The 13,319-nt window shown below is 45.7% G+C and overlaps 1 protein-coding gene across 1 annotated transcript in view; it reads right to left on the bottom strand.

Annotated features, from left to right (window-relative positions):
- Nucleotides 1–13,319, bottom strand: part of LOC115134026 (transcriptional enhancer factor TEF-1-like) — a 114,397-nt gene that overhangs the window by 12,436 nt on the left and 88,642 nt on the right. The window contains exons 9-10 of the mRNA XM_029667558.2: nt 7,389–7,504; nt 706–879 (exon numbers count right to left, since the gene is read on the bottom strand). Coding sequence (XP_029523418.2) covers nt 706–879; nt 7,389–7,504 — 290 coding nt within the window. The remainder of the gene's footprint in view (nt 1–705; nt 880–7,388; nt 7,505–13,319) is intronic.

The raw sequence follows: 13,319 nt of genomic DNA, 5'->3' as shown, positions 1-13,319 counted from the left end.
GTGCCTTGGTGGAAGAGTGGGGTAACATCTCACAGCAAGAACTGACACATCTGGTGCAGTCCATGAGGAGGAGATGCACTGCAGTACTTTTTATTTTTTAAATCAAACCTTTTTTTAACTTGACAAGGCAGTTAAGAACAAATTCTTAGTTACAATGGCGGACTAGGAACAGTGGGTTAACTGCCTTGTTCAGGGGCAGAACGACAGATTTTTACCTTGTCAGCTCGGGGATTCGATCTAGCAACCTTTCGGGTTATTGGCCCAACACTCTAACCACTAGACTACCAACCATTAGGCTACCTGCAGCTGGTGGCCACAACAGATACTGACTGTTACTTTTGATTTTGACCCTTTGTTCAGGGACACATTATTCGATTTCTGTTAGTCACATGTCTGTGGAACTTGTTCAGTTCATGTCTCAGTTGTTGAATCTTGTTATGTTCATATAAATATTTACACATTAGGTTTGCTGAAAATAAACGCAGTTGACAGTGAGAGGATGTTTCTTTTTTACTGAGTTTATGTTTCATTAATGTTGTTTGTTTAGATGTCAATCATGTGTGTATTGTGAAGCCAAATTGTGTGGACAATTCAAGACACACAAGTGTGGATTTTATTCAAGACACACAAGTTATACAGCAGCAAACTAGACAATGCACCTTTTACAACCATTCACAGTTAATGACCTTGTGCCATGAGACTCACCCAGAACTTGACCAGGAAGAAGGAGTTGTGAGGGCCCTTTCCAAAGAGCTCCTTCAGTCCTCCCTTCTTCTCTGGGAACTTGTCGTAGATCTGACGGATGTCCACAGCCTCCAGTAGGGCATCGCTGTACGAGTAGTTGGTCTGTCCAATGCTCACAAACAGGTGTTTGTTGTACTGATGAGAGAGAGAAAACAGCCGGTTTAGATAGATTACTTCTATTAGCATTATTTTAGTACTTCTCCATTACCCTAAGAGTTGGTTCCCCAGACACAGATTAAGCCTGGTCCTGGACTAAAAATAGTTTTCAATAGATGATCTCCATTGAGAATGATTTTTAGTTCAGGACTAGAGTTCATCTACATCTGGGAAGTTGGCTCTAAAAAATCTTAACCTCTTGACATGGTCACTAGTATTGTATTGTCATAACAAATGTATTAATATATATATCTTTGATGTCACATAGCTTGATACGTTTTAATTTATAAAGCCCTTTTACAAAAAGTCCTAACATCATTACTAAACTTTAGACATTCGTCCACACCCAGTCTCAGGGATGGCTAACCCTGGTAATTCCTTTGGTTCGCATAGCCTATTACCGACTTTTGGTCGACCAAAAGTTGTCTGTTCTTTTGACAAATCGATTGCTCCATTTTTAAATGTGTATTTTTCCATATATAGACACACCCAATGTGTTTTAATGAAATCAACTATGTGCATTGATGCTTCAAGCTTACGGTTTGATGCCTCAAGCGGGTGCCAGAGATCTAGATAACCAGAAGAAAAAACCTGACCCAATTATTCTCCTTCTGCTCCTGCAACAGTATAACTTTAGACCGTCCCCTCGCCCATACCCGGGCGCGAACCAGGGACCCTCTGCACACATTAACAACAGTCACCCACGAAGCATCGTTACCCATCACTCCACAAAAGCCGCGGGGAACTACTACTTCAAGGTCTCAGAGCAAGTGGCGTCACTGATTGAAACGCTATTTAGCGCGCACCACCGCTAACTAAGCTAGCCGTCTCACATCCGCTACACTGGCTTTCGCAGATTCTGTCATTACTCTCCCGAAGTTGCCGGTAATAGGCTATACGAGGAGTCAGCAACCTTTCTCATGTGGAATGCCAATTTATCTTACCATTTCTAACGATCTGCGTGCCAGTTTCGTGAAACAGTTTCTCAAAATCATTGTCATGTGGTTAATCAAAATTCTATCCAAATCTTCTTGCGCTTCACGGAGCGGTGCATAGCTGTTTTCAAGGAAGTGAGTTTGTGTTAATACAAGATGTACCGCCCCCACCTACCATCAACCAATCATGTTAATGCGGAGCTATACAGACTCCTCCGCATTGTTACAAAATTTGGCCTCTGCATGACCTCTCAATTGCATCACACCCTCAATATGGAGCATCCGACCAGCTTTTACTCTAGGCTTCCACAATGGATTAGTTCACTGAGATGGGCGCAAATATAAACAGTGGGGCAAAAAAAGTATTTAGTCAGCCACCAATTGTGCATGTTCTCCCACTTAAAAAGATGAATTTATTTGCAAATTATGGTGGAAAATAAGAATTTGGTCACCTACGAACAAGCAAGATTTCTGGCTCTCAGTCCAGTAACTTCATCTTTAAGAGGCTCCTCTGTCCTCCACTCGTTACCTGTCCCACATGTTTGAACTTGGTATCAGTATAAAAGACACCTGTCCACAACTTCAAACAGTCACAATCCAAACTCCACGATGGCCAAGACCAAAGAGCTGTCAAAGGACACCAGAAACAAAATTGTAGACCTGCACCAGGCTGGGAAGACTGAATCTGCAATAGGTAAGCAGCTTGGTTTGAAGAAATCAACTGTGGGAGCAATTATTAGGAAATGGAAGACACACTGATTATCTCCCTCGATCTGGGGCTCCACGCAAGATTTCACCCCGTGGGGTCAAAATGATCACAAGAACGGTGAGCAAAACTCCCAGAACCACACGGGGGGACCTAGTGAATGACCTGCAGAGAGCTGGGACCAAAGTAACAAAGCCTACCATCAGTAACACACTACGCCGCCAGGGACTCAAATCCTGCAGTGCCAAACGTGTCCCCCTGCTTAAGCCAGTACATGTCCAGGCTGGTCTGAAGTTTGCTAGAGAGCATTTGGATGATCCAGAAGAAGATTGGGAGAATGTCATATGGTCAGATGAAACCAAAATATAACATTTTGGTAAAAACTCAGCTCGTCGTGTTTGGAGGACAAAGAATGCTGAGTTGCATCCAAAGAACACCATACCTACTGTGAAGCATGGGGGTGGAAACATCATGCGTTGGGGCTGTTTTTCAGGACGACTGATTCGTGTATAAGAAAGAATGAATGGGGCCATGTATCGTGAGATTTTGAGTGAAAACCTCCTTCCATCAGCAAGAGCATTGAAGATGAAACGTGGCTGGGTCTTTCAGCATGACAATGATCCCAAACACACCGCCCGGGCAACGAAGGAGTGGCTTCGTAAGAAGCATTTCAAGGTCCTGGAGTGGCTTAGCCAGTCTCCAGATCTCAACCCCATAGAAAATCTTTGGAGGGAGTTGAAAGTCCGTGTTGCCCAGCAACAGCCCCAAAACATCACTGCTCTAGAGGAGATCTGCATGGAGGAATGGGCCAAAATACCAGCAACAGTGTGTGAAAACCTTGTGAAGACTTACAGAAAACGTTTGACCTCTGTCATTGCCAACAAAGGGTATATAACAATGTATTGAGATAAACTTTTGTTATTGACCAAATACTTATTTTCCACCATAATTTCCAAATTAATTCATTAAAAATCCTACAATGTGATTTTCTGGATTTTTTTTCTCATTTTGTCTGTCATAGTTGAAGTGTACCTATTGATGGAAATTACAGGCCTCTCTCATCTTTTAAGTGGGAGAACTTGCACAATTGGTGTCTGACTAAATACTTTTTTGCCCCACTCTATATATATACACACACACTACCGTTCAAAAGTTTGGGGTCACTTAGAAATGTCATTGTTTTTTAAATAAAAAAAATGTGTCCATTAAAATAACATCAAATTGATCAGAAATACAGTGTTGACATTGTGGTAAATGACTATTGTAGCTGGAAATGGCTGATTTTTATTTATTAAAAAAAATGTATTTTCACCCCTTTTTCTCCCCAATTTTTCGTGGAATCCAATTGGTAGTAGTTACAGTCTTGTCTCATCGCTGCAACTCCCGTACGGACTCGGGAGAGGCGAAGCTCGAGAGCCACACGTCCTCTGAAACACAACCCAACCAAGCCGCACTGCTTCTTGACACAATGCCCATCCAACCCGGAAGCCAGCTGCACCAATATTTCGGAGGAAACACCGTGTCAGCGTGCATTGCACCCGGCCCGCCACAAGAGTCGCTAGTGCGCGATGAGACAAGGATATCCCTGCCGGCCAAACCCTCCCGTAACCCGGACGACGCTGGGCCAATTGTGCGCCGCCCCATGGGTCTACCGGTCGCGGAGAGAGAGCCTGGACTCGAACCCAGAATCTCTAGTGGCACAGCTAGCACTGCAAAGCAGCACCTTGGACCACTGCACCACCCGGGAGGCCACCAAGGAAATGGCAGATTTCTTATGGAATATCTACATAGGCGTAGAGAAGCCCATTATCAGCAACCATTATCCCTGTGTTCCAATGGCATGTTGTGTTAGCTAATCCAAGTTTATCATTTTCAGTATCTTCTTGTTCTGAGAAATGAAGGCTATTACATGCGAGAAATTGCCAAGAAACTGAAGATCTCGTACAAAGTTGTGTACTACTCCCTTCACAGAACAGCTCAAACTGTCTCTAACCAGAATAGAAAGAGGACTGGGAGGCCCGGTGTGTATATATATTTGTTACTGCTCGACTAAAACAATCTTGGTCGGCTAACAGCCTAACGAACAAACAAACAATCAACCAGTCAATTCATTTAGGTCAGCCCTAATTCAGCTTGTTTTTTTTTGCAACTTATTTGTTGAACAATCTTTGATGTTTTGTTGCCTCTAGGCCAATTCAGAATGATAACATTTTTACTGATGGTCTTTGTTTTTCTTTCTTTCTTTCTGCTTACATTTTGTATTTTCATTTTGATGTATGTATTTTCTGTAATTAATGTAATTCAGGGCTCATTTGTAAAAGAGACCTTGGTCTCAGTATGACTCCCTGATAAAATAAAGGTTAAATTAAAAGAATATAGCGAAATTATTTTACTTCATTGTAACATTGCCCAGACATACAGTGCCTTCGGAAAGTATTCAGACCCCTTGACCTTTTCCACATTTTGTTACGTTACAGCCCCTTACGCTAAAATAGATTAAATCGTTTTTCACACTCAATCTATACACACACAATAACCCATGATGACAAAGAACATTTAAAAAATATATATAGAACATTCACATAAGTATTCAGATCCTTTACTCAGTACTTTGTTGAAGCACCTTCGGGCAGCAAGAACAGCATTGAGTCTTCTTGGGTATGACTTTACACTTGTATTTGGGGAGTTTCTCCCATTCTTCTCTGCAGATCCTCTCAAGCTCTGTCAGGTTGGATGGGGTGCGTCTTTGCACAGCTATTGTCAGGTCTCTCCAGAGATGTTCGATCGGGTTCAAGTCCGTGCTCTGGCTGGGCCACTCAAGGATATTCAGAGACTTATCCTGAAGCCACTCCTGTGTTGTCTTGGCTGTGTGCTTAGGGTCATTGTCCTGTTGGAAGCTGAACCTTCACCCCAGTCTGAGGTCTGGAGCAGGTCTTCATCAAGGAACTCTGTACTTTTCTCTCGAACCTGACTAATCTCCGAGTCCCTGCCACTGAAAAACATCCCCACAGCATGATGCTGCCACCACCATGCTTCACCGTAGGGATTGTGGCAGGTTTCTTCCAGACATGACGCTTGGAATTCAGGCCAAAGAGTTCAATCTTGGATTCATCAGACCAGAGAATCTTGTTTCTCATAGTCTGAGAGTCTTTAGGTGCCTTCTGGCAAACTCATGTGCCTTTTACTGAGGAGTTGCTTCAATCTGGCCACTCTACCATAAAGGCCTGATTGGTGGAGTGCTGCACAGATGGTTGTCTTTCTGGAAGGTTCTCCCATCTCCACAGAGTAGCTCTGTCAGAGTGACCATCGGGTTCTTGGTTACCTCCCTGACCAAGATTCTTCTCCTCCGATTGCTCAGTTTGGCTGGGCGGCCGGCTCTAGGAAGAGTCTTGGTGGTTCCAAACTTCTTCCATTTAAGAATGATGTTGGCTACTGTGTTCTTGGGAATCTTCAATGCTGCAGAAATGTTTTGGTATCCTTCCCCAGATCTGTGCCTCGACACAATCCTGTCTCTGAGCTCTACGGACAATTCCTTCGACCTCATGGCTTGTTTTTGCTCTGACATGCACTGTCTACTGTGGGACCTTATATAGACAGGTGTGTCTTTCCAAATCATGTCCAAGCAATTGAATTTACCACAGGTGGACTCCAATCAAGTTATAGAAACATCAAGGATGATCAATGGAAACAGGATGCACCTGAGCTCAATTTCGAGCCTCAATACAAAGGGTCTGAACACTTATGTAAATAAGGTATTTCTGTTTTTTATTTTAAATAAATTTGGTTTTCGCTTCATCGTTATATGGGTTATTGTTTACAGATTGTATTTAAACTGTTTAAAAAAAATCAATTTTAGAATAAGGCTGTAATGTAAAAAATGTGGAAAAGGTCAAGGGGTCTGAATACTTTCCGAAGGCACTGTAGCAGTATAAACACTGGTCTAGGATAGCTCACTAACCCAAGATAAATGTCAACACAAGTAAAAATGCAACAGCTAACAAATAGTGACAAAATGACAAACTGGATATACAGTTAACTGCCAAAATAAAGAAAACACTTGAGTAAATGAGGGATACAAAGTATATTGTAAGCAGCTGCTTCCATACAGGTATGGTTCCTGAGTTAATTAAGCATTTAACATCCTATCATGCTTAGGTTAGGGTCCTGTATAAAAATACACAGTTGGCCATTATTTTGGCTACCATGGCTAGAAGAGATCTGTTATTTTGACTACCATGGCTAGAAGAGATCTGTTATTTTGACTACCATGGCTAGAAGAGATCTGTTATTTTGACTACCATGGCTAGAAGAGATCTGTTATTTTGGCTACCATGGCTAGAAGATATCTGTTATTTTGAAAGAGGGGTCTCAAAGGAGCATAGGGGGTTTAAAAGGTGTGTGTGTACACTTATGGGAGATTCTGGTTGTTGCGCCTGAGACAACGTTTTCCACCACCATCAATGATGGAAATTCTTGTGGAAGAATGGTGTCGCATCCCTTCAAAGGGTTTCAGACACTTGTAGACTCTATGCCAAGGCACAGTGAAGCTTTCTGGCTCGTGTCCCAACGCCCTATTAAGATACTTTATGTTGGTGTTTCCTTTATTTTGGCACTTACCTGTATGTTCCAGAGTCACTTTGGTATTTGGAGGGATTCTGCTTTGCTTGTTTTACCTATTTTGTCTGAGAGAGTGTGTGAAGACATACACCAGTTTGAGGAAGTATGGTTGACCTCAGGAAACAGCACTAGTTTGGTCTGGTTTGGGATGCTGTCTGAGAAACAAGTACGGGTTTACCCAGGTGTGTTTTTCTGTGTGTGGGAAGGAAGACAGTAGGGCATGTACTCACAGTGTCAGGGTCTCTCTGCTGCTCCAGGAAGGCAGAGAACTCCACCAGTCTGAGTATGGTGGTCCCGATGGAGCGTCCCTGCCAGGCCGGGGCTGTAACCGTGGGGAGCTCGTACGCTGGGGGATTACACACAACACTGTCACCTCACTATCCACCGTTTACTGGCACTAGGCAATCCAAGATGGCGTAGCAGTGCAGACGTGTTTTGTCATTGTCCCGTTTAAAAAAAAACACAAAAAAATCTGTAAATATTTCAATATAATACATTTATTTTTCCATTTTTAAATTAAATATACCTTCCGGCAACCCGCCTCACCCAATGTGATACGGATCTGCTATTTTTAGACCTTATAGCTAGAAACTCCATCAGAAGCTAGCCATCAGATGCTAACTAGCTAATTATCTACTAGCTATTTAGTCATTGTTAGCCACTGCTAGCGGCCTTTACCTTTAGCTCAGACACTAGCCGCTTTTAGCCTGGATAATACCCACCAGTCTGCACAGCGCGATATCAACCCTGAGCATATCGGACTACTTTTCTCCACTACATCACCAGATTCCTGCCGTAAGCTCTGGACCATTACTCCAGATCATCGCAGATAGCAAGCTGCTACTGAGTGGCCCAGCCCCGAAGCTGCCGTAGTAATTCTGTCAGATATGCCCCCAAACCGACCCTAGTCGGACGTCGGTGAAGACGCTTCTGCTAGCCCCGGCCTGCTAACTTTATGAACGCCATGTCCCCCGCTTGCTAGTGTAGTAATGACTACCTAACGGCTTCCCTGTTTCATCTATTGTTGTTCACTGGACCCTATGATCAGCTGGCTGCATAGCTGATGCCTGCTGGACTGTTCATTAATCACAGTACTCCATTTTTGTTTATCTGTCGGCCCCAGCCTCGAACTCAGGCCTGTTGTTGTTGTCTTAGCTGATTAGCTGCTCCCAGCGGTGCCCTGGACACCATATGTGAATAGATGCCCTCAATCTCACACAAATTATCAAGGAACCCACCAGGTACAACCCTAAATCCATAAATATGGGCACCCTCATAGATATTATCCTGACCAACTTAACCTCCAAATACATCTCTGCTGTTTTCAACCAGGATCTCAGCGATCACTGCCTCATTGCCTGCATCCGTTATGGGTCCACGGTCAAACGACCACCTCTTCACTGTCAAACGCTCCCTAAAAACACTTTTGCAAGCAGGCCTTTCTAAACGACCTGGCCCGGGTATCCTGGAAGGATATTGACCTCATCTCGTCAATAGTAATTTCCTCAGCATCTTAAATAAGCATGCCCCTTTCAAAAAATGTAGAACTAAGAACAGATATAGCCCTTGGTTCACTCCAGACCTGACTGCCCTCGACCAGCAAAAAACATCCTGTGGCGTACTGCATTAGCATCGAATAGTCCCCGCGATATGAAACCTTTCAGGGAAGTCAGGAACCAATACAGACAGTCAGTTAAGAAAGCAAAGGCTAGATTTTTCAAACATAAATTTGCATCCTGTAGCTCTAACTCCTAAAAGTTCTGGGACACTGTCAAGTCCATGGAGAATAGTGCACCTCCTCCCAACTGCCCACTGCACTGAGGCTAGGTAACACTGTCACCACCGATAAATCCACGATAATCGAGAATTTCAAGAAGCATTTCTCTATGGCTGGCCATGCTTTCCTCCTGGCTACCCCAACCCCGGCCAGCAGTGCCGTGCACCCAGCAGCTACTTGTCCAAGCCTCCCCAGCTGCTCCTTCACCCAAATCCAGACAGCAGCTGTTCTGAAAGAGCTGCAAAACCTGTACCCCTATAAATCAGCTGGGCTAGATAATCTGGACCCTCTCTTTCTAAAATTGTCCTCAGCCATTGTTGCAACCCCTATTACTAGTCTGTTCAACTTCTCTTTCGTATCATCTGAGATTCCTAAAGATTGGAAAGCTGCCGCAGTCATCCCCCTCTTCAAAGGGGGAGACACTCTAGACCCAAACTGTTACAGACCTATATCCATCCTGCCCTGCCTTTCTAAAGTCTTCGAAAGCCAAGTTAAAAAATAGATCACTGACCATTTCCACCCTACCGTACCTTCTCCGCTGTGCAATCCGGTTTCCGAGCTTGTCACGGGTGCACCTCAGCCACGCTGAAGGTACTAAACGATATCATAACCGCCATCGATAAAAGACAGTACTGTGCAGCCGTCTTCATCGACCTGGCCAAGGCTTTCGACTCTGTCATTCACCACATCCTCATCGGCAGACTCGATAGCCTTGGTTTCTCAAATGATTGCCTCACCTGGTTCACCAACTACTTCTCAGATAGAGTTCAGTGTGTCAAATCGGAGGGCCTGTTGTCCGGACCTCTGGCAGTCTCTATGGGGGTACGACAGGGTTCAATTCTCAGTCCGACTCTTTTCTCTGTATATATCAATCATGTCGCTCTTGCTGCTGGTGATTATTTGATCCACCTCTACGCAGACGACACCATTCTGTATACATCTGGCCCTTCTTTGGACACTGTATTAACAAACCTCCAAACGATGCCATACAACACTCCTTCCGTGGCCTCCAACTGCTCTTAAACGCTAGTAAAACTAAATGCATGCTCTTCAACCGATGGCTGCCCGCACCCGCCCGCCCGACTAGCATCACTACTCTGGACGGTTCTGACTTATATGTGGACAACTACAAATACCTTGGTGTCTGGCTAGACTGTAAATTCTCCTTCCAGACTCCTATTAAGCATCTCCAATTCAAAATGAAATATAGAATCAGCTTCCCATTTCGCAACAAAGCCTCCATCACTTACGCTGCCAAACATACCCTCGTAAAACTGACAATCCTACCGATCCTCGACTTTGGCGATGTCATTTACAAAATAGCCTCCAACACTCTACTCAGCAAACTGGATGCAGTCTATCACAGTGCCATCCGTTTTGTCACCAAAGCCCCATATACCACCATATACCACCACTGCGACCTGTATGCTCTCGTCAGTTGGCCCTCGCTACATATTCATTGCCATATTCACTGGCTCCAGGTTATCTAGAAGTCTTAAAGCTCCGCCTTATCTCAGCTCACTGGTCACCTTAACAACACCTACCCGTAGCACGTGCTCCAGCAGGTATATCTCACTGGTCATCCCCAAAGCCAACACCTCTTTGGCCGCGTTTCCTTCCAGTTCTCTGCTGCCAATGACTGGAACGAATTGCAAAAATCGCTGAAGTTGGAGACTTATATCTCCCTCACTAACTTTAAGCATCAGCTATCTGAGCAGCTTACCGATCGCTGCAGCTGTACACAGCTCATCTGTAAATAGCCCATCCAACTACCTAACTCATCTCCATATTGTTTTTATTTACTTTTTTGCTCTTTTGCACACCAGTATTTCTATTTGCACATCATCATCTGCATATCTATCACTCCAGTTTTAATTTGCTAAATTCTAACTACTTCGCTACTATTGGCCTATGTATTGTCTTACCTCCTTACTCCATTTGCACACACTGTATATAGATTTTTTCTACTGTGTTATTGACTGTACGTTTGTTTATCCCATGTGTAACTCTGTGTTCTTGTTTTTAGTCGCACTGCTTTGATTTATCTTGGCCAGGTCACAGTTGTAAATGAGAACTTGTTCTCAACTGGCCTACCTGGTTAAATACACTCACTAACAGTTCTGGGCGACTTTAACCTCCCCACGTCTACCTTTGACTCATTCCTCTCTGCCTCCTTCTTTCCACTCCTCTCCTCTTTTGACCTCACCCTCTCACCTTCCCCCCCTACTCACAAGGCAGGAAATACGCTCGACCTCATCTTTACTAGATGCTGTTCTTCCACTAACCTCATTGCAACTCCCCTCCAAGTCTCCGACCACTACCTTGTATCCTTTTCCCTCTCGCTCTCATCCAACACTTCCCACACTGCCCCTACTCGGATGGTATCGTGCCGTCCCAACCTTCGCTCTCTCTCCCCCGCTACTCTCTCCTCTTCCATCCTATCATCTCTTCCCTCTGCTCAAACCTTCTCCAACCTATCTCCTGATTCTGTCCTCCTCAACCCTCCTCTCCTCCCTTTCTGCATCCTTTGACTCTCTATGTCCCCTATCCTCCAGGCCGGCTCGGTCCTCCCCTCCCGCTCCGTGGCTCAACGACTCATTGCGAGCTCACAGAACAGGGCTCCGGGCAGCCGAGTGGAAATGGAGGAAAATCGCCTCCCTGCGGACCTGACATCCTTTCACTCCCTCCTCTCTACATTTTCCTCTTTCTCTCTGCTGCTAAAGCCACTTTCTACCACTCTAAATTCCAAGCATCTGCCTCTAACCCTAGGAAGCTCTTTGCAACCTTCTCCTCCCTCCTGAATCCTCCTCCCCCTCCCCCTCCTCCCTCTCTGCAGATGACTTCGTCAACCATTTTGAAAAGAAGGTCGACGACATCCGATCCTCGTTTGCTAAGTCAAACGACACCGCTGGTTCTGCTCACACTGCCCTACCCTGTGCTCTGACCTCTTTCTCCCTCTCTCTCCAGATGAAATCTCGCGTCTTGTGACGGCCGGCCGCCCAACAACCTGCCCGCTTGACCCTATCCCCTCCTCTCTTCTCCAGACCATTTCCGGAGACCTTCTCCCTTACCTCACCTCGCTCATCAACTCATCCCTGACCGCTGGCTACGTCCCTTCCGTCTTCAAGAGAGCGAGAGTTGCACCCCTTCTGAAAAAACCTACACTCGATCCCTCCGATGTCAACAACTACAGACCAGTATCCCTTCTTTCTTTTCTCTCCAAAACTCTTGAACGTGCCGTCCTTGGCCAGCTCTCCCGCTATCTCTCTCAGAATGACCTTCTTGATCCAAATCAGTCAGGTTTCAAGACTAGTCATTCAACTGAGACTGCTCTTCTCTGTATCACGGAGGCGCTCCGCACTGCTAAAGCTAACTCTCTCTCCTCTGCTCTCATCCTTCTAGACCTATCGGCTGCCTTCGATACTGTGAACCATCAGATCCTCCTCTCCACCCTCTCCGAGTTGGGCATCTCCGGCGCGGCCCACGCTTGATTGCGTCCTACCTGACAGGTCGCTCCTACCAGGTGGCGTGGCGAGAATCCGTCTCCACACCACGTGCTCTCACCACTGGTGTCCCCAGGGCTCTGTTCTAGGCCCTCTCCTATTCTCGCTATACACCAAGTCACTTGGCTCTGTCATAACCTCACATGGTCTCTCCTATCATTGCTATGCAGACGACACACAATTAATCTTCTCCTTTCCCCTTCTGATGACCAGGTGGCGAATCGCATCTCTGCATGTCTGGCAGACATATCAGTGTGGATGACGGATCACCACCTCAAGCTGAACCTCGGCAAGACGGAGCTGCTCTTCCTCCCGGGAAGGACTGCCCGTTCCATGATCTCGCCATCACGGTTGACAACTCCATTGTGTCCTCCTCCCAGAGCGCTAAGAACCTTGGCGTGATCCTGGACAACACCCTGTCGTTCTCAACTAACATCAAGGCGGTGGCCCGTTCCTGTAGGTTCATGCTCTACAACATCCGCAGAGTACGACCCTGCCTCACACAGGAAGCGGCGCAGGTCCTAATCCAGGCACTCGTCATCTCCCGTCTGGATTACTGCAACTCGCTGTTGGCTGGGCTCCCTGCCTGTGCCATTAAACCCCTACAACTCATCCAGAACGCCGCAGCCCGTCTGGTGTTCAACCTTCCCAAGTTCTCTCACGTCACCCCGCTCCTCCGCTCTCTCCACTGGCTTCCAGTTGAAGCTCGCATCCGCTACAAGACCATGGTGCTTGCCTACGGAGCTGTGAGGGGAACGGCACCTCAGTACCTCCAGGCTCTGATCATGCCCTACACCCAAACAAGGGCACTGCGTTCATCCACCTCTGGCCTGCTCGCCTCCCTACCACTGAGGAAGTACAGTTCCCGCTCAGCCCAGTCA

The sequence above is a fragment of the Oncorhynchus nerka genome, linkage group LG9a, assembly GCF_034236695.1.
Source record: "Oncorhynchus nerka isolate Pitt River linkage group LG9a, Oner_Uvic_2.0, whole genome shotgun sequence".
Taxonomy (NCBI): domain Eukaryota; kingdom Metazoa; phylum Chordata; class Actinopteri; order Salmoniformes; family Salmonidae; genus Oncorhynchus; species Oncorhynchus nerka.
This window is presented reverse-complemented; position numbering and strand designations above follow the sequence as displayed.